Source organism: Lygodium microphyllum, chromosome 28 (genome assembly GCF_053477565.2).
Source record: "Lygodium microphyllum isolate KBCC chromosome 28, Lygodium_microphyllum_v1.1.10, whole genome shotgun sequence".
In the NCBI taxonomy this organism is placed as follows: domain Eukaryota; kingdom Viridiplantae; phylum Streptophyta; class Polypodiopsida; order Schizaeales; family Lygodiaceae; genus Lygodium; species Lygodium microphyllum.
The window spans coordinates 64,869,104-64,893,093 of NC_141162.1; the positions used below are offsets into that span (position 1 = coordinate 64,869,104).

Consider the following 23,990-nt stretch of genomic DNA (forward strand, 5'->3'; position numbering starts at 1 on the left):
GTTTCCAATCTTTTGGTGCTCTTTTTGAGTCATCTAAATACTCCAAGATTGGATATCCATGATGAAATTAGTTCAATGCCTTAGAATGGAATTTTTGCTCCTTGCCTACTTATGAAATGTGTTCAACATGTATGTCCTTTTAGAGACATTATATGCTAATGACACTCATCCAATGCTATTTATTCAGATAACTGTTGTTTTGGAAGGGTATACATGTATATAGCTCGTGAGAGGGTAAGTCTAATGGATTGCACATTTGCATTAATGTTTTCGTGGTATACAAACACTGGTTAAATTACAATTACAGAACCTCTGCAGTTATGAGCCTGAGATATTAAAATTGTTACCAGTTCGTGTTTGTGATCAGCATTCGAATTTTGCACTAGAAGAAACTTCCACTTCTCTAATTGTGACAAATTTTGTATACCTATTTGCTGGAAACCGTTTGCCAAGCCATATCCAAACTAACTTGCAAAATGCTAGTCAAAGAAGCTATTGAGTTAAAGATCCTAGATTAAGTATTAGAGGTTTTAATCATCAGAACACTTACATTGTTCCCCATTTTGAGAAATTGAGTAGTCATGAGAGATAATTGACTCCTAGAACCAAACTCAAATGATTTTTTGGAAAAGTTAACGTAGGAGTACCATTAGGTTACATTGTTAGGTGGATTAAAGAGTGTAAGCATCTTTGAAAATCAAACTCTTGAGTAGGTACAATTCTTAAGGTTGATTAAGTAAGCATCTGCCAAAATAACAAAGCCTCATGAGAGGCTAGTCCAAATACAGTTTGAACACATAGAAACATATTCAATTTCTGACATTTGCAGACTTTTGAGTTTAGAAGAGATGCATGCAAGAACCCATCCCATCAGTTAATAGGGGATTTATTATTAGAGACCTACCATGGAATTTTCACATTCGTAGACGTAGGGAGGCAGGGCCAGGGATGTGAAATTTGTAGCATCAATAAGATCACAAAACACCACATATCAATTAGGTCAAAGTACAATATTTTATGAAGTAAAGTTGAAGAGCTTTTATGAACTCTTCAAATACAAGAAACCAATAGAATGCTCCTTGAGTTGACAACCAACTCCCTACATTATTACGATCTGCTCTTCTAAGGCATGCTACTTGGCGACAATAGCCTGTACCATGCTCATCTGAGTAAAGAATTTGTACTACCTAGCTCGCAGTAGTATACCTTGCAGCAGGCTGGCCCACTGCTTTGATCACCAGGGCCAAGCACTGTAACTGATTGGAGTTACAGGAAAACTTTCGGCCCATCTACTGTTACACAAGTTGCAAAAATACATGTATATACAAAATAAGCAATAGGCTGCAAACTTGACCACCTCAGTTCTCTGGAGACAAGATTGCAGCAGACTCTGCATCTTTTGATGTTCTCAAAGTACTATGTAGCCCCAAGTGTGATCCTCACAAATAAGCCCATAATGGCTGCATATCAGTGTATTAATGCACCAGCTTCAAAAACTCAACTGGCACATGCCATTGCAGATTCCAGAAAGCTTCATTAAAATTCTTGCTCAGAAGAGCATAATTTGCACATTTGCTTCGGACCTGCCTTTCAAAACTTTGATTGGTCTAAGCAGCTAGTGTTGCTTGTTTCTGATTCCTTCAGGAATCAATCTCATCAGCTTCATGACGAGCACATAGCAACCAGCTGGCATGGGTACAACAGATGAGATCTGTACAGAATTTCACTCCTTCACAATTTCCATATCATGATAATCAGAATGGTTCGCACCTGGGAAAGTAAGGCTAGCCTCAACTATGGTCACAGGACCAGCCAACTCTGTATCACTCTCACTGAAGCTATCTGAACTGTCAGAAACCCACCAGCTAGAGGGGTACCGTTGCTGCAATAAGTGCTTTAGAGTCTTGGAATCCACTACTTCATCTCTTATGTCAACAACTGGCAGATTCCATGTGCCATGTGCCTTGGACTCTTTGGGCACCAACCTTTCCAAAAGCTTTACAACCTCACCACCTTTTCTTTTGTCAGTACTCATGACTGCCAAGCACTCAGCAGCCCGTTGCTGCAAAGTTGTGTCCGTACTATTGAGAATTAAGGTGGCCAGCTTTGAGACAATGCCAAGCTTCAGAGAAACCTCCACAGCTGTGCTGCTGAGACGGGCCAGGCGCAGTATCAGCATTAAGCTGCAAAGTCGAGGATCAGTCCCTGCAAAACTGGCTACTGACACTGGAACATTTAGGTCTAGTAAAGATGACAATGTCTGCAGCAAATCTTCAGAACTCATGCAATCTGCAATATCTGAATGAGTTGCGATACAATGAAACAAAAGAATTGCAACTTGTGTTAGACCACGTCGTGCTCTGCTGCTCCCCCCACTGATAAAATCAAAAACAGGGAAAAATATATCAAAGTTTGAAGTCCGTTGAAGTAGCAAAGGACGTAGCTTGAAAAGCAGAAGTAAAGACAATAGCAGCCTTCTACGATTGTCAAAGTCAAAGTCCTCAGCACTCAATCTGCCTGTTCGTGCTCCAACAACTACTGCCTTGCGAACCTCCCTCAGAAACCGCTCCTCCAGCTGGATGCCAAAGTCAAATTCTGGGTTTCTCAGAAATTGATCTATAAAGAAACCTCCAAGGTATAGCTCTTGAGCATAGTCAACATCTTCAGCATCCTTGTAAAGCGGCTTGACATCATTATCCACCACTGTAGCCAATGTCCAGCGTAGAAAGACCGGCTGACCTCCTTTAATCACCCATGATGGAACGATGGACAATCCTTCATTTCTGAATTTATCATGCAGCTCAATCATTTCCTCTTCAATCCTTGTGGTCAAACGTAATCGGCTTCCTTCATCCCACACAAGACGCGGTGACCACTGGTGTCCTCCATATAAATCACAAGCTTTAGAGGGTTCGCGTGCAAGCAGAGTCAAAAAGTCCACTGGAAAGAGAAGAAGCATTGTCTTCAAAACTAGGGGATCTGTCTTCTCTTCCAAACTTTGTTCGACTATATTTAAAAGCTCATACATGTCAGTTGCTTCCTGAATACCCTCCTCCACAGGACTAGTATGGCGACTATCCCTTGAAGTTGACCCTGTGCTCCAAAATGTAAGGTCCTTGACAAGTTTGGTTCTTCGGCTTATACCACTTCCAGCCAGTAATAGCTGACCCAGTATCTGTGCAGCCAATAGTTGAGCAGTCTGAGGTACCTTGTTTGCAATAGTAGCTTTCTCCCCAGGCAACTGGTTTTGCATGAGGCTTGGTGTATTTATTTTGGAAAAAAGAGCAAGGAGCGGAAGCAGCAAGCCACATGATGAAAACAAGGCAACTGGTTTTGCATGAGGCTTGGTGTATTTATTTTGGAAAAAAGAGCAAGGAGCGGAAGCAGCAAGCCACATGATGAAAACAAGTTTGTAGCTTTGACAGTCGCTGGGATACTTTCGCTCACAAGCAAAACAGCCTCTAAGGTAGACATCATTACCTGATTGTTTTGATCCCCTATATCTTGTGAAGCGGAATGCCATAATTGGAAAGTCAGAGAATTCATAAGCATTGAGCTAAAGAGTAGGTTTTGACCAGTTTGACATTCTGCAAGCGCCATGACAATTGCTGAGGCTTCTATCTGTACTTCTGGAATGCTGTACCCAGACAAAATGACATCTGACACTATAGAATGTCTAAATCGTTTGATGATATCTTCTCTGCCCTCCCTTGCAGCATGCCTGAGGCATTCCCGTAAGGCCGCTAATGTACAAAGACATCCTTCAACTTGTTTAGCAGAGGATCGAGCCTTCTTGACTGTACTTTCCACTACAAAGGAATCAGATACTGCTTCTTTTGCCTCCAGTATTTCATCCTCACCTTTCTCATCAAAAGCAAGGTCTACTGCTTGTTCTATTCCCTCAGTAGTTGGAAGATCTATTGTTTGTTCTATTCCCTCAGTACTTGGCACTAAGAGATTATCCTTGCGCTGCTCAAGAAAATCTTGCATGAAATCAATATATGAATGGCCAGGAGGAAGTTTGAAACCTTCCCATGAGCTACTGCTTAGTCCTCTTATAAACAGACCATCAGCAAGAACTTCCTCATGCAAGCATTCAAATTTGAAATGTTGAATCAATTCCAGATCATCACCAATGGACATATTTCCTGATGTTAGTGCATTGGTATGTTGATGCAGACGATCAGAAATCCACTGAAAAAGCTCTGTTCGCATGGCAGCTGTCCAAAGTCCTTCTGGGTGCATAACTTCTGAAGACGATGAAGTAATGAATTTTTCTGTGCCATCAGATTGCATCAAACATGACAAAAGGGGCCTTGGGATGAGCTTCTCCATGACTTCAGATGGTGATTGCTGCCCAGATACATCCTGGAAGCCCCTAACTTGCTGCAGCGTGCACACGAGAGTCCTCAGCACATCCACCGAAGAATATAGTAGTGCCGATATTGAATCATGCGCTTTCAAGGCTGAATCTGCAGCAGGAATGGCCAACAGAAGCAAAGCAAGGTACCATCCCTACACCACAATGCATACAAAGAACCCTCAAGTAAGAAACATCTACACCTAACATTTAGCAGTGATTCATCAGAAAACAACCTAGTTAATAGCAGTAGTGAAATACAACAAAATAATCCATAAATTAAGAACCTGCTTGAAGATCCGGTCACAATAGATCACATCTTCTGCATAGCATTTGAGGCAACTTAAGGCAGCAAAAGAAATTGGACTTGGCCCTCTTGGTGGTCTTGCCGTTGCATCTCCTGCAGCTGATATAAGAGCCCACCAGAACCCTTTCCTCCATCTAACATCATCTCGGGCAAGATCCTTCCCAGCTCTGAAATCATCACCATGTAAAACATTCACAAGTGTTCAACTTTAAAATGTTGTAATATATCAACAAGCTTGATAGTCTCGTGATGAAGGTTCTCCAACCAACCTTGATGATAGGATATTGACCAAAACTAGGAGTGCACCTCCAATAGCAGACTCAAAGCTAGTATTTTCATCCATTTCTGGAAACCCTCCATTGTCATCAAAATTTGTTGCTATGGAAAGGACACTCAATGCAAAGTTCAAGGAAGTCTGAGGTGCTTCCGAGTACCTACAGCATAGATTCAACATCCATCAGATAGATATCACAAACCAGCATAGTTAGATAAAACCAACCAAACAGATAGCAGATAAAAAGGATGAGAGGTGGTATGAAGAGTTGTTGACTTGAGATGCCCCTACATGGTGATGAACCTGCAGTAATGCCTGAGGATTGTGCTAGCTTGCAGCAAAATATCAATTTCAACAGATGGAGATTCTTCTTTCTGAGCCAGACAAGTTCGAAGAGCAGGAGTTGCCAAAGTGATAACCATAGACTCCACCTCACTTGCCAATATTAAGTCAGGAAAACGACGAACTAGATAGGCCTGTTAGATAAATCTGATGTACTTAGCAAATACAGATTTATTCAGTAACATCAAGAGACTATGAACAAGCTCACTTCACAATTCTGAAAGCTAAAGGCATCTCCCATAGCCAACCTGAGCCCTAAGAAGAAGATGAATATGTGAAATCTCTTTTCTCCAAAATGGACTTGATGCTGTTGGAGATCCTGAACTTGTAAGACCAGCTGTACACATCTTCAAGTCCTGTCAAATACAGACACACATCTTTTGATTTTGCATCTGTAGAATTATGTCAAATGTTGACCTCAAACACTCAAAGCAGAATTAGAGCAGGTGTGCACACATAATGCAACAAGGAACTAAAAAACAAAAAAACTGGGGGGGGTGTGTGCGCGCGCACGCACACGCAAAAGAAAAAAAAAGCACTGCTTATTATCCCTTCGATTAAGAAGTGTTTTGATCGCTTGTCAATACAGAAAGGAAATCCCAACAAAGGAGCGAGTACAAACCTGTGTAAGACTGTTCAAAAATGTCACCGGATCATTGATTTGGTAATTTGGGAAACGTTCAGTGTCAAGTAGGTTTTCCAAATAGAAAGGTGCTGAAAAGACTGATGCTGCATACCATAACCAGCATTACATGGGTAAGAGTTCATACAGGCTTTGTACAGAACGTGACTTTTTAAAAACCCTAGCATTAAACAAAACCCAAAAGCAAATTGTAACTCATAAAGCAACATAAGCCCTTATAACAATCACAAGCACTCATGTTGAGGAGAAATAGACTAGCGCTTATGAAACAGACCAAACTGTGAAGAACAGGTTCCTCAATTCTATGCATTAGTCATACACAACAGTATTCACTGTGTCATCTACACGTGTGCCTCACACCCTGGCTCTTTATACAGGGACGTAACAATTCCACGTATTTTTAAATCGTAGAAAACTGTCAATGCAACACCAGGAAAGCATAAGAAATTGACTCCTAGCCATAACTCACTCAACAGCAAAGCATAAAGACAACATAACTGCCATAGGCCTGACCAAGTCCTCAGGCAACTGATAGTACTTAGCAAGTTCTCTCCATATATAGACAGAAACCAATCCAATCTAGTATCACAACCCCTTATTTACATCTGGTTGACTCGGCCAAAAACTCGATAGTGACCCCTGCTATAGGATAATGAATACCCATGTGAAAACTATATATCTCTTTTTGATGTGAGAATGACAAATTTCTTTTGTTTGAACCACACGTCACCCAAATGTTTAGGGTGTACTTAGGAGGAATGTTAATTTGACATAAGATATGTAACCTGAGGGGTTGATGGTGACTTTTGAGATCTTGGTAGAAGTTGAAATGACGTTTTGATGTTAAGATATAGAGGGGTACTTGTGCTTGTGCACAATATGGATGTAGACGGGTGTTATTGGATGTAAGCGGATGTAAGAAACAGAACTGGGTTTTGGCAATGAAGTCGTCAGGCGGTTTGTCAATTTGTCTGATGGTATTTCATGCTCTAAAGCTTTAGCATGTTATGCTCACCATGTTCGGTTTATGAAGGATGTTTTCGCTATTGAGTACTCTGTGCAAATGTTGTTCATCTTTGTTTATTGAGAGAGAATGTGGAAGTCAGAGAGTTGTCAGAACAAGAGTCAGAATGGTTGTCATCTTGTAAATCTGCTTAGGACATACACTAGTTTACACCAAACTCTACTAAATGCTTTACCATGCATTACATGTAAGGATACTAGAGAAGTGACACTAGCAAAGTCTAGACTGCATTACAAATTGCAAGGTTCCTTTGTGACAATATCCATCAATACAATAGTGCACAAGAGAAATTATAATGTTCTGTTGTGATCACATAAATATAATGATAATGCACAAGACAAATCAAAATGTTTGTAGCATATCAATACATTGTGTGCAAGAAAGTAGAATTCTTTTGTGACCATCCTGATATTATGGTGGAACATTCCAAAAACAGGCATCACATAATAACGAGAGAGCACTGCAAATGAGGACGAGATATACACAGACCTGTAAGCTCAGGGTAATCTAAAGGAGCCTTTGGAACATGAATATACAGTGCAAGGGGGTCAGAGGCTCGAAACTTCACAAAAGAATCCAGTTCGGCCTTAAGATAATCCAGTAACCGCTCTCTCATTGAAGGATTCCAGATAACCTCAGGATTATCTACGTCAGAATTTAGCAGTGACAGGAAAGATTCTGCACCCTATTGTATGTAAGAAATGTCAGTAAATAACTTCTGTCTAAGATTTTGCAAGAACTTTCTTGGCAACCAAAACATAAAGATAGAATATGATATACCTCAGAAATAAGCTTCAAAATCAAACCCTCGGGCAAGAAAAGACGGAGAATGCTACTATGCCAAGGAAACTGTTCTTCAGCTTTAAGAAAGTCTGGCCCATTGAAAACTGAATCCGGATCCTGCAAAAAATCAAGAAAACAGTTGGTCACGATCGAGGAAGGGCAAAAAGCACGATTTGCAAGAACATTGAATAATCGCAGTACTATACTTGAAGCAAGTGACTTTGCCGTATGAATGTCACAATGTAAATTTTGTCTGTTTCTAGTAAGTCGCCAGCCAGTAGTTTCCAAAGCAGAATCTCAAAAGCCCCAAGCTTGTACAGATGATTCATAGCAATCTTATTCACTCTTACCACATATGACAATATGTCCAAAATTCTGAAAGTTACAGACAACAAAAAATGTTAGCTTTTTCTCATTAAAAAAGGTCCATCCTCCATTCCTCCCCTCCCATGAATATACAAATCCTATGCAGCCCAGATTCTGATATCAAAGAATAGCATTCAATGACCAAAACCAGAGCTAGCCAAATAACAGAAATGCAAGATACTAATTGCATGATTCTCACCACGACACATCTTCACCTGTCATTTTAGGGACATCGACATTGCCTGAATTCAATGCCTAAACAAATATTCTTAGGATATAACATCACCTGAAAATTGTGTGGGATATAGACATTGTCTCAATCTACAGCCTGTGACACCTATATCTAACCCTATATGAATGTTCTTTTTGAGACATAGACATTGCCTGCCAAGGGGATTCTGCAATCACCTACATAAAATAGAGACATGGATATAATCCAAATGTAATCTCTGCTGAAGTCTAGGGTTTCTAGGGACACAGATTAAGCCCTAACAAGTGTGCTATCTATGGCATGGTCCTTTTCCATTGCATAAGCCAAAGGTGGCTAAGACGCGTGAACGTTTTTCTGGTATAGATATAACAATCAAGTTCCACCACAGGAAGCAGTGACGTCATAACAAAACAATACAGAAGTTACAGTTGCATATTTTTTAAACGATGTTTAAAAAAGGAAGGGCTAAATGCACAATATTTCAAAACTGGAGTGCAAAATCTCAGCACCAGCAATAGGAGGGCGAAATGGACAATGTTTAAGAAGAAGAGTTCCTAATTCATTTCACTTTGGATGAATTTACACTCTCCAAAACTTCAAGCAATTTGTTTCAAAAAACTGACAAGGATGAAACACACTTAGTCAGGGAAAATCACTGAATAAACCTTAGAAATCTAGTTAAAACCTCCTAACTAGGCAATAGCTTTCCTATTAATCTGTTTCTCAAAACTGGCACCCTGCAAAGAAACACTTTTCCATGTGAATTTCATTCTCAACACTCCAGCTTCATTCATTTACCTTCTAAACACTGGACCCTTTGCCCACAGTAGGATCTGCACAAGATGGCAAAGAAGCTCCTCTTTTGAGAGGTGATTGCAGGCTGCAGATGGCGGAAACTCCTCAACACTGCTGTCAATCCCAGAGAACCTATCCAAGATTTGAAGCCATCAGCAATAAAATAAGAACCTCCTGTTTATAGCCTCCAATCCAGAGATAAAAGATTACCTACAATCCACTATTTGATGAACACAAGTAGAAATGATCACTCACACCTTCACTAGTGGATGTATACAATCCAAACAATGTGAACCATTTCTAGATCCAAAACTTGTCAAATGAAGAAAAAAATCATAGTGAATGTGTGCCAATCAGGCAGCAAAGTAGGGGTAAACCTTAAAACAGACTCCAGAAGGTCTAACGCCAAGCCAAGCTGCAGTTTATCGTGAACAGTATCATCTTGCCAATGAACACCTTCTTTGGCATCCAAGCTTCCATCCTGTACAGCTTTGTCCAATAGCTCATAAAATCTTCCAGAAGGGACTCGCACTGTCTTCACTTGCCCATTGGTGTGCTTGACCAGTACAGTTTCATGAGAGCGAGAAAACCTCTGGTCTTTCATATCCCATGCATCACATTCAAATGCATGCTTGTCTTTACAGCACTGCATTTCAACAAGAAGCTGATTACAGCACTGAAGATGTCAAAGTACCATGTTACTTTAAGGTAGCACTTCTTACCCTTCCTATAGACAATACTATAAGGGGAACTAGAACTGTTGCACCTCCAGCTCTCAAAAAGCAGAGCGCATTATCCTTCCCCCCAATCTCGACCGTGGCAAGTAAGAATACCACCAGCTTGAACACAAAAACTTGAAGTTCGGTCCCAATAACTTCCCGAAGCATCCCCACAATGATCTTTTGCATCATAAGTTCAAACAAATCTCAATGTCACTACTTATGAAAACAAGAATCATCAAAAGAGGAAGTTCTGATCATCTACTTAGAGGTTCAATACAGCATATCTAAAATAAGGAGCTTAAGACACAAAGAACAGACCTTGTGATCCTAGCACCAATAAGAAAATCAAAACATTGAAATAGAGCTAGTAAGTGCTTACTGTGGAGAAAGAAGCAAATGTTAAGAAAAGAATACCTCAATAACGTGTAGCTTTTCTAAGCAATACTGCACTTCTTTATGCCGCTCATATATCCAGACAAGTACATGGGCCGCCAAACGCAAATCAACCTCAGGTATATTGTTTGTTCCAATGAAGGGAGTAAAGACTAGCACCATAGATTGGAAAACAGCTTGGAATGTGGACAAGGGATCCCTTAACTGCACGTAGGAAAGTCTTATTAGCTGTTGTTCATTTTGAACAGCTTATATTTGAAGCTTCTACTCAAATCAAAGTGCCAAATAAACTTCTAGGAGGCCAAGGAAGAAAGTAAACTTCGTTGTAAGCAGTTACCTTCCAAAACTGTAGCTTTGGATCATTTGCTGCAGGATGCTTATCTACGAGCAGCTCAAGATGTATACCATCTATAACTGCATCAAGTAAAGTAGTACTTATCAGAGACAAGAAGATAAGGATGCATATTGAACCATATGCTGAGTCATAAGGTTATACCTGCTCCCTCACTTGCAGATGAATAAACAAGACATACTTCAGAGCTGTTAAATACAAGGTCTTTGTTATTGTCCGCAACAGCATAGAAGGCTTCCGCCTCATCTGTCAAAAACTAATTCAACCAAAAAATTAATGTAACTAAGTATTTCCAAGACTATTTCTCGTCTTTCCATGTCTGGAGTTGTAAAACGTCACAGTTAGTATACACGATCCTGTAACTAAACATTTATAGAAAAATTCAAAAAAGTAGCAAACAGTTTGCTCAAAGCTCTTACACAAGTGGAAATGCCTATCTGATATTTACAAACTAGAATGCTGAACTGCAGTATCCCTGTCATGCAGTATCACGTACACAAATGTTGCAATGTACTACTCTATTTTTTCAATCAATTTCACTTTCTACATAAAACTCCCTAGTCTGATGTAACTCCTCATGCTATAATATTACAATACCTGCAATTTGAGTGTTATTTCCAAAAAGCCATAATATAGACTATCAAATAGGTAGAGGAGGAAAAAGAAGAGTCATTTGTTTAAATAACAAACACACCTTCTTCAGCTCCATCCTTTTTGCATCATTCCAAACCAGAATTGGTGTCTCAAAGCTGTCCTTCCGTAGAATCTCCAAAATTTCGATCCAAATAGTGAATCGACTAGAGGATTTTTCCTGCAATTCACAATGTTATATAGGGGCACTTCCAATCCTCCAGAATTATGCACATATGCATTTTCTCCTCAGCATGTAGCTCACCTTTTCACGGGAGCTCACCTCAGCAACTCTTCTAGCATACAGATACAAGATACCCTGTAAAGCATCCATGAAATGTTAAGTCTCAGCTCCAAACTCATGGCTTTGACTTGTGTAGAAGGCATTGACATATGTTACGTAAGTTGTCTAATGATGTCATCTATGATGTAAACCTATTGATCTCACCTATGATATAATCCTTATTGAGGATATACCTTCTGTATCAGCCTATATACATCAGAATATTTGCATGAACAAAGTTGTCTTGTGTTCTTTCTCAATGATGGGTCTTATTAGGTGGCATCTGCCTTAGACCAAGAGGAAAGATCCATGAATGAATCAAATCCTGTGCCGCAAGCAATGATCATGCGCACACATACCTCTGGGAGTAAAGCTTTTAACAACTTCTTGGATCCTTTGTTCCCTTCAACCATCAGGTAGACAAGATTTCCACTCACGGACCGTGTTTCCTCCTCGGTAGCAAATATTGCATCCTTCAAATGTATCAGCATGACAGCTCGATCTAAACATGCTTTCTGTGACAGAGATAAAACCATGTGTCATTTCACGCATGAGCAATTGACCATTTCAAACTTAGAAAGCTTTTTGGATGATGTCAGTTTGTGACCATGATCCATACTTGCAGGTAATTTGCCACAGCAGGGGATGCCTGAGTCAAAACTGCCTTTAACAACAGTGAATTGCTGCAAAAGTAAACAGTCAATTCATTTGCTTCTTGCAACAGATAATTGCTGGGCATTCATCTGCATCTGGGATTCATACCTGTGGTAGATAACAGCACTTGGAACCCTGAAAATTTTACATACAACTCCTGCTGCTCCAGTGATGCAAGCCTCAAAAGCCTGATCATTGAAAGAAAACAGAGCTAGGGTCTCTCAAAATTCATTCTCAATAAAACTAGTAAAAACTAAGGATATATCTGCAAGGACACATACTATGGTACCTTTAACCATCCCCTTCCAGCCTCAGTCTCATGACATACTGAGCCCATTGCAAGCAAAAACGTCTGCAAGATTCCATAAATCTGCAATCAAGGGAATAAATGAAGTTGATAAAAACAGTTAGATAGCATTAAGTCTATTGGCTGGAGTGATTGTGATAGTAGAAATGACCGGTCGATTTTTTTAACCTGCAGAGGAGCCCCTGTTGACATTGTGAAGGTATGTAATAAGGAAGACAGCAATTGCAAACTGTCCATAGTTAAGAGAACTGATTTATTTGCTGATTCAGCCTGCAATAAGTAACATTGAAACACTTTACAACCCATCATTACATCAAACATAATGTGGTAAGATTAACCCAGCTCTAGTTGCCTGCAGAAATTATGCACCTTTGAAATAACATTGTTCTCCATAGTGCCAGATTCATTTGTAAATTTTATTGCCGCCCGTATCGTGACAGTAGCCAAAAAACACAGCACCGCATTCTCCGACCGCAAACACTATGATAGACATAGGAATCAAGAAATTGCAAAATAAACCACTCAAAAATCTGAACAAACATGACAGCAAGTCGACATCATTTCTAGACAGCAAGTAAACAGAAAAGAATATTTGTAAGAACAATGAAATCAATCATGTATGGATGGACAAAGACCTTCCCAAACCTTGCTGTCAGCCTGTCAGCATCAATGGCCAATGTATTACAAAACAGAAATTTCGAAATGCAATCCAGATAGCTAATAATGCAGTGACAGTGGATTCTGTCCAGTTTTACATCAGTAGGGCCATCCTCAACCTCCAGACTCACAATCCTAGGTTGAGCTACCTACAGTGTGATCAAGAATTTCTGCTGATGGCGTATGCCTGACCAAGTGCTGATCGTGAAAGCACTTGCTAAGATCGAGATAGAGTACAATGCAGACCGAGCGCAGAAAGAAGAGTGAGTTGAAGGCGTGAGTGCACAACACAATCAATACTTGGTACAATGATGGGTGTACCACTTTAGGTTTAGATAATATATAAAGTACAAGAGTGTAAGGGTGTGTTCACACCCGAACACCATAAAAGGCACGGTGAGCCTTTATTCTCAATAACCTCCCACCTAAAGGCAACGTGCCAAAAGGTAGAGAAAAGAATCAGCTAAGTCTATGTATATACAAAGCTGAAATACACACATACTATCCAACCCCCATCATCTAGCGGCAATGAGCAAACCGCCCTGCTGGAAGACCCTTCGTGAGAAGGTCTACAGGGTTATCATCTATATGTACCTTGACAAGCTCAATGCTCTTACTATCAAGCACATCCCTGATAGAATGATACTTCACCTATATGTACTCTGTCTTTGCGTTAAAGACACGATTCCGTGCTAGCATGATAGCACTCTAACTGTTATATTGGAGGATAGGAACCTTTGTAATACCAAGCTCTCACACAAGACATGAAAGCCATAAAGCCTCTTTGCATGCCTCAATGGCAGCCACATACTCTGTGAACCCAACCTTCCTCCTCGGATAGGGTGGTCAATAACCTGATTAAGCACTATTTACAGCAATTAACAAATTCACAAAACTGAAATGCACACTTTACCATATAATCTTTGACATTGGACACCCTGTTGGCCCCAAAACTTGTGCCCCTTTTAATATTTATTTAACTTAATTAAAGAAGAAGTTAATGTACAGTGGGATTCTCCCAATCCCTTTCGGTATTCCAACTCCCCTTGCTGTCCAAAATGACCAGCAAGTCTTCAATCTAATTTGCCCCTTCATTCGGGCAATCAATTGGCCTTCACCCGCTTTGATGGAGATGGAAAATGCCCCAAATTCAATTATTTCTGGTCTCTCCACTTGAATAGGCTAAAAATTGCTTGAGCCCTATTGAATCCAAGTCTTGGAGCTTCCAATTTCTGGCACGCTTCCCGAGGTTTCTGCTAAACCCTAATTTCTATTGCGGATTAGGGTTTACAGCAAAGAAATCTGAAATTTCTCAACCTCTGGTGATCTCAATGCTGCAAGGGCTGTAGAAAAGCTGGGAGATGAGAGAGAATGCTAAGAAGAGAAAATTGACTTTCTGCACGAAGAACTGAAGAAAATCTGTCATTTACTGCTACTGCCCTGTCTCAACAACTTGTAGATGCAAAGAACTAAAGAAAATCAGTCATTTATTGCTGCTACCCTCTCTCAACAACTTGTAGATGTTGTCATCTGCTATTGATTGGTCTTCACCTACCCCTGGCTGCCTCAGAAGGTCCTCCAATGGCTGCAAATCAAACCAGTAATATCTCCTCCCTCTCTCTTGCAAGCTGAATACCTAAAAATGCATCTCTCTAGCCTCTAAAGACGTTTTTCAGTCTTGCATGGGCATTTTTGACGAGTGTCAACCTTTTCAAATGGTTTTTCCAGCATTATCCATAATTAAATATTAATTTTCAGTCTTTAAATATTAAAAATTGATCTAATAATTATTTCAGTGCCCTGAAAAATAATCTAGCTAGCCAATAATTAAATTGGCTAGGCAACTTCCATTCTCGAGTGTCTCTGCGCTGTCTTTGACTATCAGATTGGCATTAGGTACCATTAAATGCCGCTTCTCTAGTGTCACCAATTGATGCTTATGACCAAATGAATGACACAGGCCAACAACTGGCACTAGATACCACCAAGTACCTATGCAGCATAACTTATAGCAACTTTTGCCTTTTGATATCCCATGATTTCCTCAGGTCCTAGGCTCGTAAATTTACTCGAAACCCAGTTACACCTCACATGTGCAACATTTACTTAACCATATGATTAAAAATTAATCAACATGTTAAGTGAGGTTTCAAAAATACAAGTCCTCATGACACTCTGCCTTTGTAGTAGACAATGCAACACACTTTTGCAGCTTGGATATCCAAGAGATTGCTCCACCGTGAACATGAACATATATCCTGAAGTAGACTTCCTGCAATCAAGATGACCAACATAGTTTGCATCTGTGAAGCCAACAACAGATGACTTCCACTTACCAAAACAGATACACAAATCCTTTGTGCCCTCAAGGTAGATCACGATACCCTTCACTCCTTCCCAATGCTTTTCGCCAGGATATGCCATAAATCTGCTGACCACTCCTGCCGCAAATGCAATGTTAGGACATATAGCAACCATAGCATACATCAATCTACCAACAGCTGAAGCATAAGGTAACTTGGCAATTTCACATTTCCACCATTAGATGTAGGACTGTCATCTGCACTAAGTTTTACATATGAAGGCAATAGTACACCAATGGCTTTCCTCCCCTCCATATTGGAACGCTACAAAACCTTAGTGACATACTCCTACTATGACAGATAAAGAAGACCCTTCGATCTATCGTTGAGTATATGCATGCCAAGAATATGATTTGTCCTCACCAAGATCCTTCATATCAAAGCTATTGTGTAAACTCTGCTTTAAGGAATCCAAGGCATGAACATCCCTACTTGCAATCAACATGTCATCCACATACAAAACCAAGAGAATAAGGTTGCCACTTACTACCTTCTTGGTGTATAAGCAATGATCAACTTGAGAGCAATGAAATCCCTGAGATTGCATAAATGTATCAAATTTATAATACCATTCTTGTAGTGCCTATTTCAGCCCATACAAACTCTTGTTAAGTTTACATACCATGTGCTCTTTCCCCTTTGCAGTAAAACCCTCAGCTCTTGCATATGGATCTCCTCATACAGATCACCATGTAAGAAAGCGGTTTTCATATCCATCTGTATGAACTCCATATCTTCACATGCAACTAAGCCCAAGATGGTTCACAACGTAGTCATTTTGACTATAAGAGAAAAGATTTTATCAAAATCAATTCCATGTTCTTGCTTGTACCCTTTAGGAACCAACCATGCCTTGTACTTTGATAAAGAACCAGAAGCAACTTTCATTTTGTAAACCCATTCGCATGGTGGCACTTTCTACCCTTTAGGCAAATGCACCAAATCCCCAATGCTATTTTTCATGAGAGATTCCATCTCTAACAGCATTGCCTTATGCCATTTCTTGCTATCTTTTCTATCCATTCCTTTCTGGAAGCATGACGGCTCACCACAATTTGTCAACATGACATAATCAGCCACATAGTTAACACCAAGAACGAATCTATTTTCCTGTCTTTGCATTCTGGTCAACCTCCGGACGCAATGGTCAAGATTTGTTGGCTATTCAGCTTGCAAATCTGCATTAACAGCTTCTTGTTCTGCAAGTTCAGCATGTTGTATAGCTGGTTCTAGTTGTTCCAAAAGCATTGTTTCTTGCTGAATTTGTGGTACATCATGGGAAAGATCTTGCGGATCATTTTCAGCATCATTCCCTACATTTTCAAGGACATTTACAACATATATTTGCTGCTATCTGACGGATATTCTTTGTTGTCTTATCGGTACATCCTCCCCGAATCCAACCCTTCTGACCTCCTTAGTCTTTTCAGGTTGTTTGTGCATACAATCTTCCTAGAAGATAACATCATTGTTGCATACTACTTTTCTTTTCTCGGGATCCCATAATCGATACCCCATCTCACCTTCATCACCATATCCTAGAAAAATACATTTACAGGACTTTGGATCAAGTTTGTTGTGTTCTTTCTTGCGAATGTGTACAAAAGCCTCATAGCAAAACACTCGCAAGTGAGCATACGAAGGTGGCTTGCCCAACCATGCTTCTTCAGGGACTCTCCCCTCCCGGAAAGACCTATTGGGCGATCAATTAATCGAGTGTACAACTGTCATAACAGCGTCTTCCCAAAATCCATGAGATAAAGCAATATGTGACAACATTGTACGGACCTTGTCTTGAATGGTCCTATTCATACGCTCTGCAACACCATTTTGGGGTGGATTATGAGGAGCGGTGAGTTCCCTTTTAATCCCTTTGCTATCACAAAAGTCCTGAAAGACTTTGGACACGTATTCCCCACCATTGTCAAAGTGAAGGCACTTTAATGTCTTAGTGGTATGATTTTCAGCAAGTGCCATGAATTTTTAAAATTTGTCCAAGGCCTCGTCTTTGCGACGGATTGGATAAACCCATACTTTGCATGTGGCATCATCAACAAAAATAACGAAATACTTCTTTTCCCCTAGAGATAATCCTGGCATTTAACATACATCTGAATGTACGGACGCTAAGGGTGAAGACTTGAGAAAAAGAGATTTCTTATGTGACGTTTGAGCATGTTTACCATAAATACAATGATCACACTGTTCAAAATCAGCATACCTCAAAGATCGCAAATAACCCAAACGAGAAAGCACTTTCATTCCAATTTGACTCATATGTTCCAACCGGCTACGCCACAAAGAAACACTTGGCTCCTCACTTATGGCAACTAATGGTCACGTACACTAGATACATGCAAAAGATACAAAGTATCACTTTTGGAGCCCTTGGCAACAATGCGAGAGCCCTTATAAATTTTCCATTTGCTATCTCCAAAGGTGGTGTGATAGCCTCCATCATCTAGCTGCCCTGTGCTTATCAAGCTCTTCTTGAGCTGAGATAAATGTCTCACATTATGCAAAACAAACACGAAACCATGCTAAAATTCAAGTTTCACACTGCCAATGCCTGCAATTTTACATGCATAGTTATCCCCCAAATGAACAACACCACGTGCATCACCATTATAGTTAGAAAACCACTCATAATGTGGTGTGACATGAAAGGATGCACCTGAATCAAGTATCCAAGTGTGCATGTCATCCTCAAAATCTATAATCAATGCATGTGCACTCAAAGAAAAAGCAAGAAGTACAACACCTTCATCGTCATTCTCATGAGTGACTACATTGACCTCTTTTAGTTTTACACTGCTCTTCTTTGCAAGCTAGTTGTCCTTTTTCTCAACCTTGTTATCTTTAGTGTTTTTGTTTTTGCATGTCTCTTTCTTCAACTGAAAACAGTCCCGTTTATAGTGCCCTTTTTTGCCACAATGATGGCACTCCACATTTTTTCCGCGAGACTTACTTGCTCTATTTTCAAAACTGTCCTTTTGCTAAAATCTACCTCTAGTGTGCAATGTATTAGAAGACTTGTTTGTTGAATTATTTTGCTCATTGGCTTTTTCCATCAGCAAAGAACTCTCCACATCTGAATATAACAGCTGAGCATTCGAGTTACTCAACGCTGTCCTAAAAGTATCCCAACTTTCAGGTAAAGTGCATAGCAAGAAAGTAGCATTGAACTCATAATCAATATGGAAATCAAAAGCAATTAGCTGACTGAAAATTGAGTTGAATTCATTCAAATGTACAGACATGGCTGTACCTTCTTTCATGCAAAAGTTCATTAGCTTTTTTAGCCAATAAACCTTGCTGGCTGCACTTTCTGAGCATACAACTCTTCAAGCCTTTGCCACATTGCATATGTTGAATTCAGCTTCTCAATGTTAAAGAGCAAGTTGTCTGACACTGAGAGTTCAATGGTAGAGCATGCTAGCTCATCCAAGTCATCTCACTTGTCTTGTTCCATGTCTTCTGGTTTTATTCCCTTTGTTTTGATGGGCTTCACCTGTTTTTTCTGCACCAAGACATTATGGCACTGTTTTTGCCATATTGCAAAATTATATGCACCCCCAAGCTTCTTGATGTGCAAAAGATTGTTGTTGTCACTGTTTCCAGCCATAATTTGCACTACTAAATTAACTCAAGTCACCAAATGCAAGCCCAAATGTCACACAAGTAACCACGGTACCTTGCAAGTACCAACCAGCAATGAAAATCCGGAGATTGCAAAAAATTTAGATCTGCAAATAGATTTTCAGAATTAGAGTGTTTGTTGCTGCACTCCTCAAGCAATTACTAACACATTTAGAGGCCAAGGCACCAATTACATGTGAAATCCCCAAAAATTACCTGCAATTTCTGCTCCAAAAGCATTCTCGAGCACAAATTTGACAATTTTGGTCAAAAGCCCCAGATTTTCAAAAGGAAATCCGTCCAAATTGCATCAATACATGTGCCCAAGTGCATGTACTAGAAAATTGTTACACAAATTGAAGGAACTTTGCAAAAGCCCCAATTTTCTTGGGTCCGGTGTGCACAAATTTCAGTGAAATTGAAGAAATTTCACTAAAATGTGAAAAGCCCCAAAATTTCTTAGGCAAATGTACACCAAATGTGCAATTTCTGAGTCAAATTGTCTTGTCTTGCATTGAAGTTCCCAAATCTGAGAAAAGCTCAAATTTTCTTGGTCAAAATTGCACACTGTGCTTGTGCATATGAATGCCCAACAAAGGGGAGAAGGGAAAATTTGCAGAAATTAAAGAAAAATGAGGGAAAAGAAAACGGGCATGTCTTGGCATTGATTAGGACCTGTCTCCCAACAATCGACCTTGCATATGTGTCGCCCGCCTGACCAACCGACTAGGTTCATCTCCCGCGGTCCTACACGTTGCGTGTCAACCTGTCACCTATGCCCAACCAGCCGACCAGGTTTGTATCCCACCGGTCCTGCACGCTAAGTATCGACCTGTCGCCTGTGCTCTCCATCTGGCTTGTGTGCTGCGTGTCAACCTATCGCATGTGAATGATGCCCTTCCGTCTAACCTGCGCAACCCATCAGCTACTCGCCTGTCTACTCGCGCAACCCGTCACTTGCTCACCTGCACCCCGCTCTAATACCAGTTTGAAAATGTATTTCTCCTCAATCCGAGTCCCTTAGAGAATGAGCTCAATTACAGTCAACCTCATAGTGAGAAGTATTCTCACTCTCACAAGCTCACACATGCATCACATGCATAACCCAACTGATTTCTTTCCAAGCTGAGAGTAGGAAGGGGGCAAAGGCAGCACTTCTTCATTGTTAATCAGCAACACATCGATATGGCTTTCTTCTTGTTCTTAAAATGGAAAAAGAGCACGAGAAGGAGGTATTGTAATGAATTTATAGGCCTACTGTCCTATAAAACAACACCCAAAGAAAAGGAAACATTGAGGTATTTGATAATGATAAGAGTAGAGAATGATGATGGAAATGGCTAGGACCAACTTTGGGCTATCTTCAACTATTATATATAGAAAGAAAAACCAATGTAGAATGAGAGAAAATGAGCTCTTTCTATAGAAGAAAGGGAGACTTAGTGCAAAGATGAAAAGTACAATAGCACAAGACAAGTGTCCAAACCACATGTCATGAGACGTCACAAGTGGTGAGACACTTGAAAGCTTATGCGACAAGTGCCTTGAAACGTGTCTCTTCTTTTTAGCCTTCCTTTTCAAGCTAAGAACTGTCAAGAACAAAAACAACCAAATTTAATAAGCACTGCCAAAACACAAACTTTTTATTTTTAGAATGTCATTTCTATTTTTTAGGACTAGCATTTTTAGGCCAATCCGAGGCTCCTTAGGAACCTCCTAAAATTTAGGGATCCCCCCAACATGGGTATCATGTGAAAGCTATGTCCCATTATATTACAAAAACAATATTGAAGTGAGTTTTCTATACAAAGATATGTGTCTCAAACTTTCAACCTACATATGCGCATTATACAAACTTTTCATGATCATGTCATCTCGTTGAGTATGACTCTCTATTTTGGCAAATCTAGCCTACACTTCAAGACATTATCCTTTTTGTGTGCAAGATAGAGAACTCAAGAGTATACAACAAACACAATGAATAGTAAAACTCAAGATGAAGATACCTTAGAAAGATGAATGCATGTATAAATCAAACTCTATATTGAATATGATACAATGGGTCTCAAACCTCCGTGTCTTGAGGAATTGGGGATGCAGTGAGCTAAAGAAGGAGTCCAAGATACCAATGTCAGCTCCAATGAGTGTGTCATACTCTAAACAGACCCCAAAAAAAGTAGCAACAGTCTAAATTTGTTTGATGCTATCTAAGTGAGTTGGCAACAATGTGGGTAGTTTTCATGCTAAATAGATGTATGATGAAGTCAACAAACCAAAGATCCTCCAAAAAGCATACATCAACAAGGCAGCCTATTTTGGCAACAAAGATAATCTTCATCAATGAAAACCTAGGTCTAGAGTGAATGCAATAGTAGAAGAGCCTCCGGAAGCACTAGGTAGCTTGCTCCAAGTAGTAAGCAAAAGGGTTGTACATAACGATGGTAGAAGGCAAGCCATGAACAACTAGGTGACAACAAATATGAAAATGCGGGTGTGTAGACTGTTGAATAGAGCTATAGGACAGTAGTATGCAATTGGGCAAGATGGAGAAGATGATGTTAATAGCAAACAAAGCTCTCAAAACCAGGTCGCTAGCTATAGAGACCCTGCAGGCAACAAGGGCAGCACACAAAGAAGCTCCATGTATTGAGCCACTAATATTAGGGTTTGCAATGAGTCATAACTAGTTTTTTATAGTAGTGGCATTTTCCCTTTTCCTTTCTGTGTCTTGGGCAGTCTTGTTAGATGGCTGTCCCAGATCAGCTTGGGCTGATTTTTCACATACTACTTTGCTTTACCCTTGCCTTTGTACTTAAAGAGTATGGCTACATCACCTGAACACACATCAATATTTTTCTGAGTCTATTTCTCTTGTAACAAGAGACCCTCCCAACTCCACGAATGTAAGGGACAAATTCAATGAGGCATGGAACCCAAGACAAGACTATAGAAGTGAATTAAGAGTGATATTCACCATCTCTACACCCAAAATAACCTCATCAATATTCAGCAGGTGCTCACGTAAATACTACAAGTGTGTAAGATGCTCGATCATGTTGTGACCCTTGTCCATATGCGCATTAGCCAATTCTCTTTGCAAATAAGAGATTCAAGCTTCATTCCAAGCTGCAAACATGCTTTCCAAGACATCCCACGCTGCTCTAGAGGTCTTGCATGACTGAATATGAGGTATGATTGCTCTCCTGGCTAACAAGGCAATCAATGATAACACTTGTACATCCTTCAAGTCCCACGTCCTCTAATATGTTGTGGGAGGAGTAGGGGCAGCTAGCTGTACTCTAGCACCACGCTAAGATATTTGACATGCAAGCTCTTCTGGTCTCTTCAAATTACCAATGACATAGTCCTGAACATCCTTCACAACAAGTAGATCGTGCACCATAAAACTCCACAGGAAATAGTTGGTGCCATGTAACTTATCCTCCTAAGTGAGGGCTTCCAAAATGTTATTGTGATCCATGGTGTCGTGATTTACCATTGTTGCAATAGACTTACAACCTAAAATTCGATGAAATGTCACCTTGGGATGCACACAAACAATAAGCAAGAATTTCAATGCTCCTCTAGATGCATGTTGGATCGTCGGAAAAGCCTCAAATTTCTTGCACGAATGTTCGAAGAAATTGCATAGCGTTAGCAATCTCAGTGAAGATTCACACACAAGAGCTCGAATTGAGCAAAAGCCCCAAATTTCCTCAAAGAAATTTTAGACATTGGGCAAGTCAGTTGAAAACCCTTAAATTTCTTAGCACCAAGTGTGAGAAATTGTAATTTTATTTGAAATTGAGAATGAGACAAGAAAGATGGATGGGAAAATTGCTCAACTTTTCGAAACCCCCAAATTCAAAAATTAAGATTTCTGTATTTTTTTTCAGATCTACAAAAAATTGCAAACAGGGCCAAGAAAATTGTAGGCAAGGTTGAGAATATCACAAGCAAGTTGAGAGAGGCTGCATAGCGTAGGGCTATATGTAAGGATGCGTATGTAACTACGTATAGGCTGAAAACAACATCAGCTCCTCCTCCAAAACAGCTGCTTCTCTTCCAAAACAACAACTCCTCTTTCTTAGTTGACTAGTGAGCTTTGCATGGATGGCACCAGCTGAGCATGGCGAGACAAAACCCAAATGTCTAGCTCTATTACCAACTATAGGAAAAATGGAGGGGAAGAGAGAGAGAGAGAGAGAGAGAGAGAGAGAATGTGTGTGTGTGTGTGTGTGTGTGTGTGTGTGTGTGTGTGTGTGTGTGTGAACACAAGACAGTGAACAAGAGTGGGCAGTGACCTCACCCTCAAAAGATGCATGTACTAAAATGACAGAATGAAAGTTCAATAGGTCTTAAGTAAGTTAGACCTATACCTAACTCAACTAGAGTTTATTTAACTCTAAAGTCTAGTGTCACTACTTTTAAATCCTAGACACACTATACTTCGACACTTTAATAGTGTCCACACCACACAAATTACATTGGGCACTGCCCATAATTGACCAATTTTAACAGCCGCGCCCAATGAATCAAACCTCTCCTGCTATTTCTTGTTTTGATGTGAAAGATCCCGATGTTTTTAATCAATGAGACTCTAGACACAGATACACATCTACAAGTATACCTAGAACTCTATCTTCTATTTCTTCTTAGCAAGGAGTTGGCACTCCTCTTTCACACTTCCCTCATATCCCACCCTCATTTCCAAAATCTCTTTCTCTTGCATTCAATAATTTAGAATTGCACTCCACCTCTACATCCAACAAACAAGGAGTTGGGCTTTCCATCTCTACTATTAGTTCCTTCTCTCTCTACACCCCATGTCACATATCCTTAGGTGAATGCCGCTTTGCACCTTGGTACATTGTTAGAGCGAATG

General features: G+C 40.0%; 1 protein-coding gene across 2 annotated transcripts in view; it reads right to left on the reverse strand.

The window, feature by feature from the left end:
* Nucleotides 1-991: 991 nt before the first annotated feature.
* LOC148011546 (uncharacterized) overlaps nt 992-23,990 on the reverse strand; it is a 93,838-nt gene continuing 70,839 nt past the window's right edge. For both annotated transcript variants that reach the window (XM_087669930.1, XM_087669931.1), the window contains 24 exons: nt 12,816-12,926; nt 12,615-12,716; nt 12,429-12,509; nt 12,248-12,327; nt 12,105-12,168; nt 11,845-12,000; nt 11,468-11,521; nt 11,267-11,383; nt 10,717-10,828; nt 10,558-10,634; nt 10,242-10,424; nt 9,828-10,004; nt 9,483-9,751; nt 9,109-9,237; nt 7,940-8,108; nt 7,731-7,850; nt 7,440-7,635; nt 5,906-6,012; nt 5,532-5,639; nt 5,233-5,417; nt 4,937-5,101; nt 4,648-4,834; nt 3,324-4,515; nt 992-3,237 (listed from right to left, as the gene is read on the reverse strand). In XM_087669930.1, coding sequence (XP_087526056.1) covers nt 1,724-3,237; nt 3,324-4,515; nt 4,648-4,834; nt 4,937-5,101; nt 5,233-5,417; nt 5,532-5,639; nt 5,906-6,012; nt 7,440-7,635; nt 7,731-7,850; nt 7,940-8,108; nt 9,109-9,237; nt 9,483-9,751; nt 9,828-10,004; nt 10,242-10,424; nt 10,558-10,634; nt 10,717-10,828; nt 11,267-11,383; nt 11,468-11,521; nt 11,845-12,000; nt 12,105-12,168; nt 12,248-12,327; nt 12,429-12,509; nt 12,615-12,716; nt 12,816-12,926 — 5,655 coding nt within the window. In that variant the 3' untranslated portion in view covers nt 992-1,723. The remainder of the gene's footprint in view (nt 3,238-3,323; nt 4,516-4,647; nt 4,835-4,936; nt 5,102-5,232; nt 5,418-5,531; nt 5,640-5,905; nt 6,013-7,439; nt 7,636-7,730; nt 7,851-7,939; nt 8,109-9,108; nt 9,238-9,482; nt 9,752-9,827; nt 10,005-10,241; nt 10,425-10,557; nt 10,635-10,716; nt 10,829-11,266; nt 11,384-11,467; nt 11,522-11,844; nt 12,001-12,104; nt 12,169-12,247; nt 12,328-12,428; nt 12,510-12,614; nt 12,717-12,815; nt 12,927-23,990) is intronic.